Here is a 12755-nt window from a genome sequence, read left to right as displayed (position 1 = left end):
GCTCCTTTAGGTACTGGAAGGTGGGTTATTATAAGGTCTCCTTGGAGCTGTTTTTTTCTCTGTGCTGAACAGTCCCAGGTCTCTCAGCCTGCCTTCACAGGAGAGGTGCTCCAGTGCACTGATCAACTTTGTGACCCTCCTCTAGACTTGCTCCAGTATGGGATCCCAGAAATAGATTCAATACTCCATGGGGGGCCTCAAGAAAGTGGGGTTGAAGGGCAGAATCACAGTGACAGAGTTACAGAATAAACTGAGTTGGAAGGGCCCCACAAGGACCATCCAGCCCAACTCCTGGCCCTGCACAGGACATCCCCAAGAGTCACACCATGTGCCTGAGAGCATTTTCCAAACACTTTTTGAACTCAGACAGACTTTGTGATGTAACCACTTCCCTGGGAAGGCTCTTCCAGTGCCCAATCACCCTCTGGGTGAAGAATCTTTTCCTAAGATCTGACCTAAATCTCCCCTAACACAGCTTCATTCCAAAAGCGTGAAGCTGGCTCAACTTGCTTGTCATATTTCTCTTTTATTTATTTTCACACAGGCACAGATGTCATACATTCTAATCACTCGTAAAACTTGATGGGAAAAAAACATGCCATGGAATTTTGCAAACAATATTGTCACAGCTATTTAGTGAAACAACTTCAATAATAGCACCTAGACAAAGAATTGTGAAATACTAAAGATATAATTTTATACTATACTTTTTAAAAGTACAGTTTATTTTTTATTAGAACTAGTGTTCCTGAAGGTACCATCTTCAGTCTAAATATGGACATGAAAATTTAAATGCTGTGGAATTGTTAGTGAATATCACAAAAAAAAAAAATTATAAAGCCTTTTTGAGTATATAAACCTGTAATATTGCTAGCTTTTAGTTCAAATATTTTGTTTCACTCCATTCAAGAAATCAGTGGATTAAATTTATCAGAAATGAAAGCACAATCTATCATCATAACTCTTATTCCAAACAAATAACTACAAAATGCTTTAATAAATTTTCCACTTTTTCCTACTTCATAGAAAAATGGGAGTAATTTTATCTTCCTTTATATGTTGACAAACTAGCAATCTAGCTGAAGCTAGTTATCTTTTCTCTTTAGAAGACTTAAAATTTTTTGCATTGGAAGACCCATGAATCATCATTACTATCCCAGACAATTACTTAAGGATCCAATACACTGCATATCAAGCTGCTTTTTATCAAAGGTTAAAAATCTGAGAGAAGTTTTGGACTTAAAAAGGAAAAACAAATTCTAGAAAACTATAACTAAGGTATATTACTACCATTCTAGCTTTTTTGTTAAATTTCTTTCTGAAAATTATAATAATTTTGAACAAAGAATGAACTCAAAACTCAGTTTCTTTTCTCTAAATGTATCATGCTTTTCCTTAAATATCAGTAGTAGCAAAAACTTGGCAATATTTCTTGACTGATTTAGACATCCCCCCACTAATCTTGGAATAGAAAGTTATGTCACCATTTTCTGACAAAGAAAATATTAATTATAAATCATAAAAAACAAATACCCAATAATACCTTTGTTGTTATCCATTCCTCCAACAGCATAAAGTGTTCCAACTGTAGATTTTCTAGGTTTAGTCCTTGGACTTTGCATGAGAGTTCTTCTTTCTGGTAAAAGATGATATTTCATGGCTTCCAGAATAAGCTTCTGACATTCTAGGTCATCCTTAAAAAGTGCATGGTTTTCCAGGTCAGCCAATATCTGTGAATGACAATAAGTGAATAAAACATCCTAGAATTTCCTAGAAAAGCAATACTGTGCAATGAGAGACAAATACAAATGGACGTCACAAGTCTATTTCTTCATTCTAGAACACACAGTTTTGCAGGACTATTTTTTTCTTGGAACACAGAGGGAAAATTAGTTGATTTTTAAAGGATTTTAAGGCCAGTGTTTCACCAGCCCTTAAGCCTACAGTGTTACTAATTTTTTACTGAAGGCTTTTAAAAAAACTAAATATTGTCTTGTAGGTTGACTTGTTTTTAATGGTTTCCACCACAACACTGAAAGAACCCGGAAGGCATCTCTTTGCAGGAATGTCCTTTTCAAACCAAAACAATGTTCCCACCTGAAAACCAACAATGCTCACTTCACACAGGTAAAAGGATGTTCTATTGTGATTCCAAAGAAGGAGGCTGCAAGCTGTAAATGTTGTGCTTGATTCACTTGCCTATATACACGTACCTACCAGCTTTTGAGATGTTGTAAATTACCATGCAAGTTTTCAAGATCCCATTGACTTATGCAATCTGGGTTAACCTCACAACTGACCTAGCTCTGAGCAGGAGCTGGACTGTAGCACTCCTGAGGCCTGCTCCCACCTGAAAAATTCTCTGATTCTGCGATCTCACTGTCAGGCCAGAAGAGTGCAACACTCATGCAGATTTTGTGCCATATCTGCCAGACACATATGGGTATGTCAGACAACCTAAGACATCCAAATTAGAGCAGGATTTAACTGCACATAACAGCATATCTGTACAGTGCAGTAACTTTCTAGATATCATAGAATAACTATCTGAGAGATCAAATAATATTCAGAGAAGCAGCTAAAGGCCAGCAAGCAGAAGAAGCTCATTCCTGGAGTCTAAGGATGTCTTCCCACAGACATATATACAAACATATAAATTGTTTTGCAGTTGCCTAAAGAGAGGAAGCTAGATTCCATTTAAGAGCTCTCAGCTATTTCATCTGGACTTCAATGGCTGCAGAAGAAGCTTGAATATCCTTTGTCAATCTGTCAGACTTTGGCAGATAACACGTTTTCTGTGACATCTAAAATATTAACAGCTGGCACATGTAGACAGCTGTTGTCTGCTTCTGATTTTAGGCATTAGTCATGAAATGAGTCGACGGTTGAAAGAAAGGCAATAGATAGATGTTACAGACCCCAGTATCAACGCAGGATGGGAGATGAACAGCTCAAGACCAGCTCTGCTGAGAAGAACTTGGGGGTGCTGGTGGGTGAGAGGCTAGGCATGACCCAGCCATGGGCACTCACAGCCCAGAGAGCCTAATGTGTCCTGGGCTGCATCCAAAGCAGCGTGGCCAACTGGGACAGGGAGGGGACTCTGCCCCTCTGCTCTGCTCTGACCCCACCTGCAGTGCTGCATCAGCTCTGGGGTCCCAGCACAGGAGGGACATGGACTTGGTGGAGTGAGTCCAGGGGAGAGCCACCAAGATGATTAGAGGGATAGAACAGCTCTCGTATGAGGAAAGACTGAGAGAATTGGCATTGTGCAGCCGGGAAAAGAGAAGACTTTGGAGGTACCTAATTGCAGCCTTCCAGTATCTCAAGTGAATTTACAGGAATGATGGGGCAAGACTATTTCAAAGCATGCAGTGACATGACTAGGGGGAATTATTTCAAATTAAGACAGTAGGCTTAAATTAGATATAAGGAGAAATTTTTTTACTCTGAGGTGGTGAGGCACTGGAACAGGTCATCCAGAGAAATTGTGGGATCCCACACCCCTGGAGGTGTAAAAATGCAGGAGTTGGGAGGGAGTGGCTTGTGTCCCCTAACTCAGGGGATGCCTCTTAGGGTCCCCACAGAGGTGGTCAAGGCCAAGCTGAACGGGGCTTTGAGCTACCTGATCTAGTGGAAGGCACACCTTGGTAGGAAGGCTGGAACAAGATGATCTTCAAGGGTCCTGACAACACAAGCCACTCTATCATTCTATGATAAAGGTTTCTGTGTATTTGTGTGTGCCTGTTCTGGTTATTATTCAATTAATATTACTAAATAAGAATATTAAAAGTATACTTATAAACAGGGGTGATAGGCATATTTCATAACATTAGGTTAATTTTTATCTCATAATCTTAAGATTTTTCATATATTCTTTTTGTGATTTTTGTCCTTTACAGTGTTCAGCACTCTGCTCAGTAGACTAGAAAATCAAAGATCTGAAGACAAATCATGTCCAGATTTTAGGTAGGATGACTGCAAAATGATTTAATACACATTTAGGACTACAGAACCAAACAGAGTACTCTGTCAACATTAACTAAATAGAATACAGGCACAAGAGAGCTAAGAAATCAGATTACCAGTTTTCTCTGCACAAATTTGAGGTAATATTAAGTTACGTAGACTTTCTAATGCTTAATGGAATTAATGAAATTGATGACAAAGTTTTTTATGGCAAGCTTATTATATCAGTAAGGATCAAAGTCCAACAATAATATTGGTGATTTCTTTTTAGACCATTACTCCTTTACCCAGAAATGGTTAGGCTCTTAAAGCAAGTATTTTGGAATCTTTCAAATGAGTTGTCAGGTGTTTCAAATAAAGAAGAAATAATCTGTGAACAACGTTCTGTCCCAAATTTTGGAGATTCAGCAACCATAAATAAAAGCTGAATCTCTTTTTCTTTCAAGTTAGAAATTCACCTTAAAAAAAGAATAGAAAATGAAAAAAAAAAACCAAGAGAAAAAATATAAATAAAAATTTTAAAGTGGACAGAAACATTTGTTCATGTCTCTTATAAAACAATCATTCCTCCTATTAATTTATTTTTAACATGGGCTAACTTGTGATAAACACTGTATTTCTGAATCTCCTAAAGGCTAGAAGTTTTGAATAACAAAAAAAATATTACGTTGAAGCTACTATTTAGAAATCAGAAGTTACATAAAGCACTTTCATATTGTATAAATTTCAGTAATCTGCTTCAAAGTTTTTCTACTCCATAGTTATCTTTCCTGATTATGTCACAACAATCAATATATTTTTATTAAATCAGGATGCACTTGATCAGGAAATTCAGTTAATAAGGATGTTTCCCTGGAAACCATATTATGTTCATCTTGCTCTTCCACGTCTATGACATAATTCATTAAGAGAGAATTGTATCTAATACTAACTGAATATTGCTGGGCTTTGTAATGTGGAAATTCACAGAGCTGTAGCTTCTCAAAAGACTACAGTATCAGTGCCAGCATAGTTAACATTACCATTGCTAGAACTCAGACTAGCAATATCCTGAGAAATTTTTGTCACTTTTTGTCATCATGTCTCTCATTTTTTGTCAAGTAAAACCCCCAAGAGGTCCTTTCTTAGATGTACTTCCAAATGACTTCTAGCACCATGCTGTAGAGAGCAGGCATGTTTCAACTCAATGAAGCACATTCAATTTGAGATCTGGAGTGTAAAGCACTTAAGTACTGCCAAAAGGAAAAAGTCCAATGAGAAAAAAGGAGTAGTTGGATACTGGTTCAGTGACCAACCGTGGGTGCACCACAGGACTGCACCAATTGCTGCCTGCCTTGCTCTTACCCTCAGTGCTCTTCTTCCTTGATGAGCAGCTTTGCATTTGTTGCTTCCTGACAGATCTCCCCCAGCCTCTCTGTTATCCCAGGGATTTGCAGATATGACTGTGGGGATCTGAATACTTGATTTGAATGACCTTAAGCCAAGTTGCACATTTTCTACATAAAAAATCATCTGAGAGATGGAACTGGTCCCTTTCTACCCTGCGTCATTTAGGATGAAATTCAGCCACTACTAGGGAAACAGTTTCCACCTACCTGGAAAGAAAAAGACCACTTTTTTCCTTTACTCCACTCTTGGGAGAGACTACAAGGCAATGGAAGAAGCAAAGAGCTGCCTCACCAAAGATTCCGTTGTGACCTTATACTTCTGAAGAGGCAGAGAACACCCCCTGGTTATTTAGATAGAGCTTTCTATCTTGTGAAAAGCGCAAGGTGTGACAATATTCACTCAGTCAGGATGAGCTAACCTCAGATTCCACCTTGATACGTGCCTCAGACACAGTAATTGTCCAAAAGGGGAGATGATGAAAACACCATCGGATTCCTACCACTAAAATGAAAATCACCATGGGTATTTCCTCCAGGACAGATATCAGGGCTATAAAATTGAACAAAATGAGAAAGTACTCCCTGCATGCCAAAAGTAAATACTCAGCACACGAAAAGTGTTAATCTGTAATCCAAGAGATAGATATTTACAAAAGAGGGACAGCATCATTCGAAATTATGCATTATGTGGTCTGTATCTGCCCATGAGTGTTTATAATGATTTAGAATCTTGAATAGTCCTTAAAAACATAATTATTCTGTACAACACTGATGAGGATTAAATTTCATACCCAAACATATTAATTTTTTCACAGGCAGAAAGCAACTTCCAGTTCTTTAAAAATTATCCCAGTATCTAGATGCATTTTCGCTCTGAAAAACCCTAAGAGTTCTGTGCCCTTAGAAACTTACATGCCAATGTCACACAGAACAGAGGATTAGAATTATCTTAATAGTATTAATAATTATAACAGAAGAACAAAAAGTTAAAAGTCCTTTAAATGTGAATAAATGAAATGTGGATTTTCATGGCACATTTCATTTTTAAAAAGTCCACAAATCTCTTCCTTGATCCAAAATATATCCCAAGTCACTTGACAACCTTGAGTCAGAGAATCACATTACCATATGAAACAAAATCCTGAAGAATTAATGACCTAAAGTTTGCATTTTGAATGTTTTTCAAGAGAGAAGTTTGATTAGCCATCATTGTCCTTTTATGAGTCTTCTTCTACGTACAGATTTGTTACAGCTGGTTATTGTTGATGATCACAGTAATGCTGCTGCTAGGAAAGAATTGAATTCTGAAATGTAAGGTCATGATTGTTCTTTGTACAGATTAAAATGAAAAGCAAATAAAGGTTTTATATGAGTTTCTGGAAAGAATAAAAATACTGCTTTGAAACTTTCTACAGAAATAGTTGTCAGTATACTTTCAAAGTCTTACTATGCTCAAGCTGCTCAAGATGCTAGGAAATGCTGTGTTTCTATGGACAAAGCTCCAATTTGAAGAATTTTTATCTGTCTAGAGCTGGTAGAGGTCATGATTCCTACATCAAAATATTACCATATGAATACAAGCATTTCTATTGATTAATGTGGTGAAAGGAATAAATTTGCCGACATTTTGTATTTTCTGACTATAAGACAGTTGAAGGAAATGCCTATAATATTATTGCAACTGCAAATTTCAACTTAATTAATCGCTATTCTGATTAAATTTTTATATAAACATACCCATTTAAAGAAAAATCAGGCTATTTATGTTTCACTGCAAACATGAAAGAAAAAAAAGTCCCCCAAGAAGTGCTACTTCTTTTTTACATAAGGAATAAACTCTTAGCTACTTCAGTTGCATAGCACTTTTTTTGGTATAAAGACTATTGTTTAATGTATTTAAACGCCTTCATTAAAAACCTTTGAATTTATGGGATAGGCATAATAGTGATGTAAGCAATTACAGTTGAAAATTTCAGTTGAAAATTTACAGCGTGTTTTCTTACCAATTTGATGGTCTTGCCTGGGATGAGGTTATGAAAATTAAACACAGTTACTGGGGAATAGAATTAAAGTATGGTTTGCTTCTTCAAATATCAGATTAATTTTTGCTATTTCGATATTAAATAAATATTCTGCCTAACATTTATGATTGAAAAGAACAGATTTTAGTAAGAGATCATTATGACTGTTGTGACAATGTAAGGTATTAATTTACATGCTTACACTAGAAATTTAAGTAATGTCCAGTAGTAATATTATTAACTATTCAGAAAAATAAAGTAAAAGAAAGTAAAGAAAAGTAAAATTAGCAAGATATTTTAGTCATCAGTAATACTTTCAAAAGGAAAAATATACAGCAAATCTTATTTTTATACATACTAAATTAGGTATTCATTAAAAAATCATAAGGGAACAGGAGTGAGAAGAGCAGCATATTTTCACTGTTTATGTGAGAAAATATTTGGGACTATTTATTAAGCATTAACATTGTTACAATGTTTAAGAATTATACTCAGAGAACAAGAATAAATTTAAAAACCTTTAAAAGTTCTGACTAAAATTTTTGTCATCATAAAAACCATCAAAAATTATGGAAATATTGAGACAGTTCTGTACACAAAAAACCCCTTTGCTTTTCATAACAGAAGGTGCAACATCAAGAATTGTATAATTGTGAATTTACTGCAAAGATATATATCAATTACCTCTTTCTCTTAAATTACTACTATATCTTGAAAGTAAAATGCACTGCAGTCATAGAATTTTCTGCCAATTTTTGCATTCTGAGGTATTATCAATAGTGTAATTTATTATACAGATCTCCATTTGCAATTAGATTTTATATAAAGAAAATTAAAACACTTAAAACATTCCCTCAGGCTGCCCTTTAGGTTTTAAAGAATGAAAAAGCTATAAAATTGGTTAACTTTTTGGGGGACTTCTAAACACAGAGAACACAAGGTCTCAAACTGATCCTGTATGTACCTGAAGTTTCAACTCCATTACTATATTCCATTTGATCCATAGGAACCTTTGCAATATTAATAAACAACCTTTTTGTCTTGCTAGGAATTGAATGTATTGAGCTAAATCCAGCATAACCATGTGCTTTACTCACTTGACTTGTAATCAGGAGCCTTATATTGAATTTTTTTTAAAAGCTTATTTCTATTTTTTTATTTGAGGTTTTGCTAGCTTTTAAAACAGTAATTTCAATATTTTGTTTTATAAAAAAAATAATGAAAAATATCTGCAATTAATAATACCTCAAATTTATCACATCTCACTTTGTTTTCTACCATCTTTTTTCAGCTCATTGAACAATCTGGATCTCTTTTAAATTCTTTTTTTTTTTCTTATTCATGTTTAATTAATGATTTCAGTAAAGTTTTTTTAGTGCAGAGATTTCCAGGCATTTTTCTGTAGTACAACAAATATTCAGTATATGAAATTCAATATTTGTGGTGCTTACGGACTAAATTATTCATGATGTGTTAGTCAAGCCAGCTGCTCAACCAACTCAGGAAGAAAGACTATACTAAATCCCTCAGATTTCTGTATTCTCAGACAAAGATTATTTTCTTCTCAACAATAAGATGCAGCAGACTAAGGATTTTTAAGACCAGCTTTTCCTAGAAACATGTGGCTAATCATTTCTATTACAAATAATCTACATCAGGATTTACTGCTTAGACACCGCAGACTTTCATTAGTCTCAATGCAAGTCTGTGATCTCTGCATGCATGCAGGTAATAATATATTGCATAGAGATCAGTCACATAGCAGTAATAATGATTAGTCCCAGACTGGAATTTTATAAAAAAGATCCAATTGTGTTTTCTCTTTGAAATCCAAATTATGACATCTACTAAGCTTGCGTTTTTGATGACCGCAGTCACTGGCAGAGAAAACTTGTTCAGTATTCATTTGATTTGCAATTTCTTTTCCCCAACACATTAAATATTATTCCATATTCAGAAGAAATTTTAAACTGGCTTTCTACCCTTCAGTTATAACCAAGTCCTCCCTATTCCTCCCCCATATCAGGGTACAAAATCCAAACCAAAAAATTAATATAGCATAGTTGAAGCTTGTTTTTTTTAACTTACCATTAGATTACCCTAAAGAATTTACTAGAGAAACAATTTACCAGGTGCACACACATTCCCTGAGGTTGTACATTTGATACAGAAATAAAGAAACTGACTTTTTCCCCCTCCCTCTCAAATAAACTACGTAATGGAATTGGAACATTCATTGGTAGCATCTGTGGCAAGTAATTAAACTGTGGTATTGAAATCACTTCCACAACATTAACTCTTCTCCAAACCTTATGGTTTAGCAATATCATTTATTATAATCTTCAGTACTATTTTCTACAAGTAAACCCATGTTATCTTTTACAACACTGTTAAAATTTTAACTTAATTTATAAATATGCCCACACTTTTTTGGCACACGTATTTCCTTTTGTTGAACTCCTTGTACAACCAAGTCGGTCTTTGAAACTGGTACTAATTTGACCAATTGACTTATCAACTAGATATATTATTGATTCAAATATTATTCACTTTAGGAAAAGATAAATTGTTTTAAACCCCCCCCACCCCAGCTTCTGCCTCCAGTGACATCTTTTCATGACAATTTTATCAATCTATGTATTTTACAGAGAGGCTGAAATAAGGAGGGCAAAATCTAAGATGAAAGCTTACTACACAATTCTACTGATGCCCAGATCTACATTTTACTTCATCATGGTATGATTATTCTCCAGAAAATGAAGGAAAATATCTTTATTTCAAAATAAATTGCTTCTGAAAATAAATATTAAGTTTCTAGATAAGGTTAGGTAAGATTAATGTCCTGTAGAGCACCTTGCAGGTTTTCTTCTCTACTCCTTGAGGAAAAAATTAAGTTCATAGTTCCGAGACCTATGTATATTTTGCCATAGTATTAAATACTACATAAGAAATAATAAAATGTCAAATTGCATTCAAAAGCTCAAATTTCATTCAAAAGAAAGTGAAACAAAACTTAATAAAACCCCAATCACATTTAAAATAAGAGAAAATATAAAAAATACCCCAACACTAGAAGCAACGAAAAGGTTGTCCTTTGACAAAATGTTGTCTGCTCTCCTTTTGTTTGAAGACAGATGTCTTTATTTGAAATTCTTCTGAATTGAATTCTTTATTTTTTTTCTTCCAAAAGTGATAAATAAGAGATTAGGTAAAAGCACGACAGATGCTAACAAATGGAATACAAACATTATTCAGTCAATAACAACTAACAGCCCATATTTGAAAATTACTGGCTTTTTATTTTTTTACTGTAGTTACCTCTTAACTGCAGTAAGCTGTAGTCTACCAGAATTTATGTAATTTTTATAAAATTCTAATATGAGAATAAGTACCAAGAAATGGAACATAAGAGAAGCATTTTTTTCCCATAAATAATGCTCTCCTGATTCAAATACGATCTTCAGTCTTAGAAGCAGGCAAAAAAGATGGATAAGAAAACATCACAGAAGGGGGACTGTATTTAAGCACCCTTTCCAGACAGTATATTTAATGTTTAAATGTTAAAAATGTTGAATAGGAAGAATTCTTTAAAGACATTCACAATCTCTGAAATGCTCTTGACTCAACTAAAAGAAATAGAAAAGAAAGTGTGTATTATATTGTGCTTGCCTATTATGCAGAATCAATCTAAGGGACAAGAAGGAAAGCAGAAAAGAGCATTACACTACAAAAAACAGGGACTTAACATTACAGAGGGTAAGTCCAAGCCATTTCTTAGCCCTCCCTTTTTCTTTCCTTCTTTACTTAAGAGTGACAGATTTCAATGACATCAACAGCAATAATGGTTTTTGCTTCTAAAACTACCATTAACACTTGCTGAAAGCGGTGACTGATCTTTTTCCTAATTATGTTCAATAAGTTATATTTGCATGACCTCTGGAGGCATGGTTTATGGAACATCAACAATGAGCAGCAAAACTTGTCTCAGTTCATGAGCCTTGCATAGTACTTCCTCTCCCCTGTCCAGTTTTGGAGGGGAGGGTAGAGTGGCATCCAGCCAGGGGCAACCCACGACAACATGATTGTCAATCTGACGTCACTAAGAGAGAAAAAGATATAAACCTGCCAAAAAATGACTACAGATCATATGACCTTGTAAAAACATATGCAACAGGCAAAACATGTCTTCTCAAAATGGAAGACATCATTTTATGTGAATGTAACTGTATTATGAATGTAACTCATTTAAGAATGGTGCTATTTCAAAGGTCAAGGAAACATATCCTCTTATTTATATGACCAGAGCTTCTAATTGATTATTTAGTTAATATAATATAATTTGTTCATAAATATGTGTTTTCACATCGACACAGTCTATACATTGTAGTGGGGATATGTATGAAACATACTTTATAAAATTATTGTTCTAAATATTTCACAACACAGAATAAATTTAAATGGTACAAGTTTGTATTTTATGACTGTGTGAAAATGTGATTTAATTAGAGGAAATCCAGTCTTCCATTTAATAAATTTACCCCTAAATATTTAGTAGTGAACCATAAGCTCAGTATACCATGAGAAATTGAATAAAAAGTCAGGTAAGTTGCCTGTGTGTGATATAAAGAAATAGTGTTATAGAATTATGTTGTCACACTCTTTTATTTGAACAGCACCTTGTGACAGCTTCAAAGCATTTACTGAAACTTTCCTGATATTTACCAGTATTTACTAAACTTTACTGATAATAAAATGCATTTGGAATTTAAGGTCACACATAACTGTGTTGAGCAGTTACCATTTTCACTATTTACAAATGTTCACATGTCATTTATCTACAAAAAAAAAATCCCAGCCATACTGATGGGACTTTTGGACAACTTCAGAACTATCTAAAAGGCAAAAAAAATTCCTTTGGACTGTATCTTGCACACTGCATTGAAGTATCATCTTTATTCAGGTAAAGTATCAGCTGACAAGCTACATCCACTGCCAAAGAAGTTGCTATAAAAAAGTTAAAAAGCTAGCTTTACTGTATGATCTATATAATGAAAGTAAAAACATAGCTGTTTATCTTGTTTCTACTGGCTATGCTCAACTAATTGTCATTATACAGGCAAGTGAAATTTCAAGCCCAAATTTTTATTGCATTGATAACTTAAGACAGGAATATGGAGATCATCCTAGAAGCTTGCCAGAAATTCATTTTTTGAGGACTGGGAACTTATTAATTCTTAAGGTAATTAATTTATCTTTGTTTGCTTGATATTAACATAAATATTTCTTTAAAAATATTGCTTGCCTTAATTGGCTTAAGCCACTTGCACAAAACTAAGCATTTAGCACCATTTTAGATGCCACTGGGTGTCTTAAGAATACA

At 34.5% G+C, this 12755-nt stretch overlaps 1 protein-coding gene across 1 annotated transcript in view; it reads right to left on the bottom strand.

Moving 5' to 3' along the window:
• LOC115909205 (kelch-like protein 1) overlaps positions 1–12755 on the bottom strand; it is a 124274-nt gene that overhangs the window by 46964 nt on the left and 64555 nt on the right. Inside the window, exon 5 of the mRNA XM_030958355.1 lies at positions 1544–1730. Coding sequence (XP_030814215.1) covers positions 1544–1730 — 187 coding nt within the window. The remainder of the gene's footprint in view (positions 1–1543; positions 1731–12755) is intronic.

This window comes from Camarhynchus parvulus, chromosome 1, assembly GCF_901933205.1.
Source record: "Camarhynchus parvulus chromosome 1, STF_HiC, whole genome shotgun sequence".
Classification (NCBI taxonomy): domain Eukaryota; kingdom Metazoa; phylum Chordata; class Aves; order Passeriformes; family Thraupidae; genus Camarhynchus; species Camarhynchus parvulus.
The sequence above is the reverse complement of the archived record's forward strand: the minus strand, read 5'-3'. Positions and strand labels throughout refer to the sequence as shown.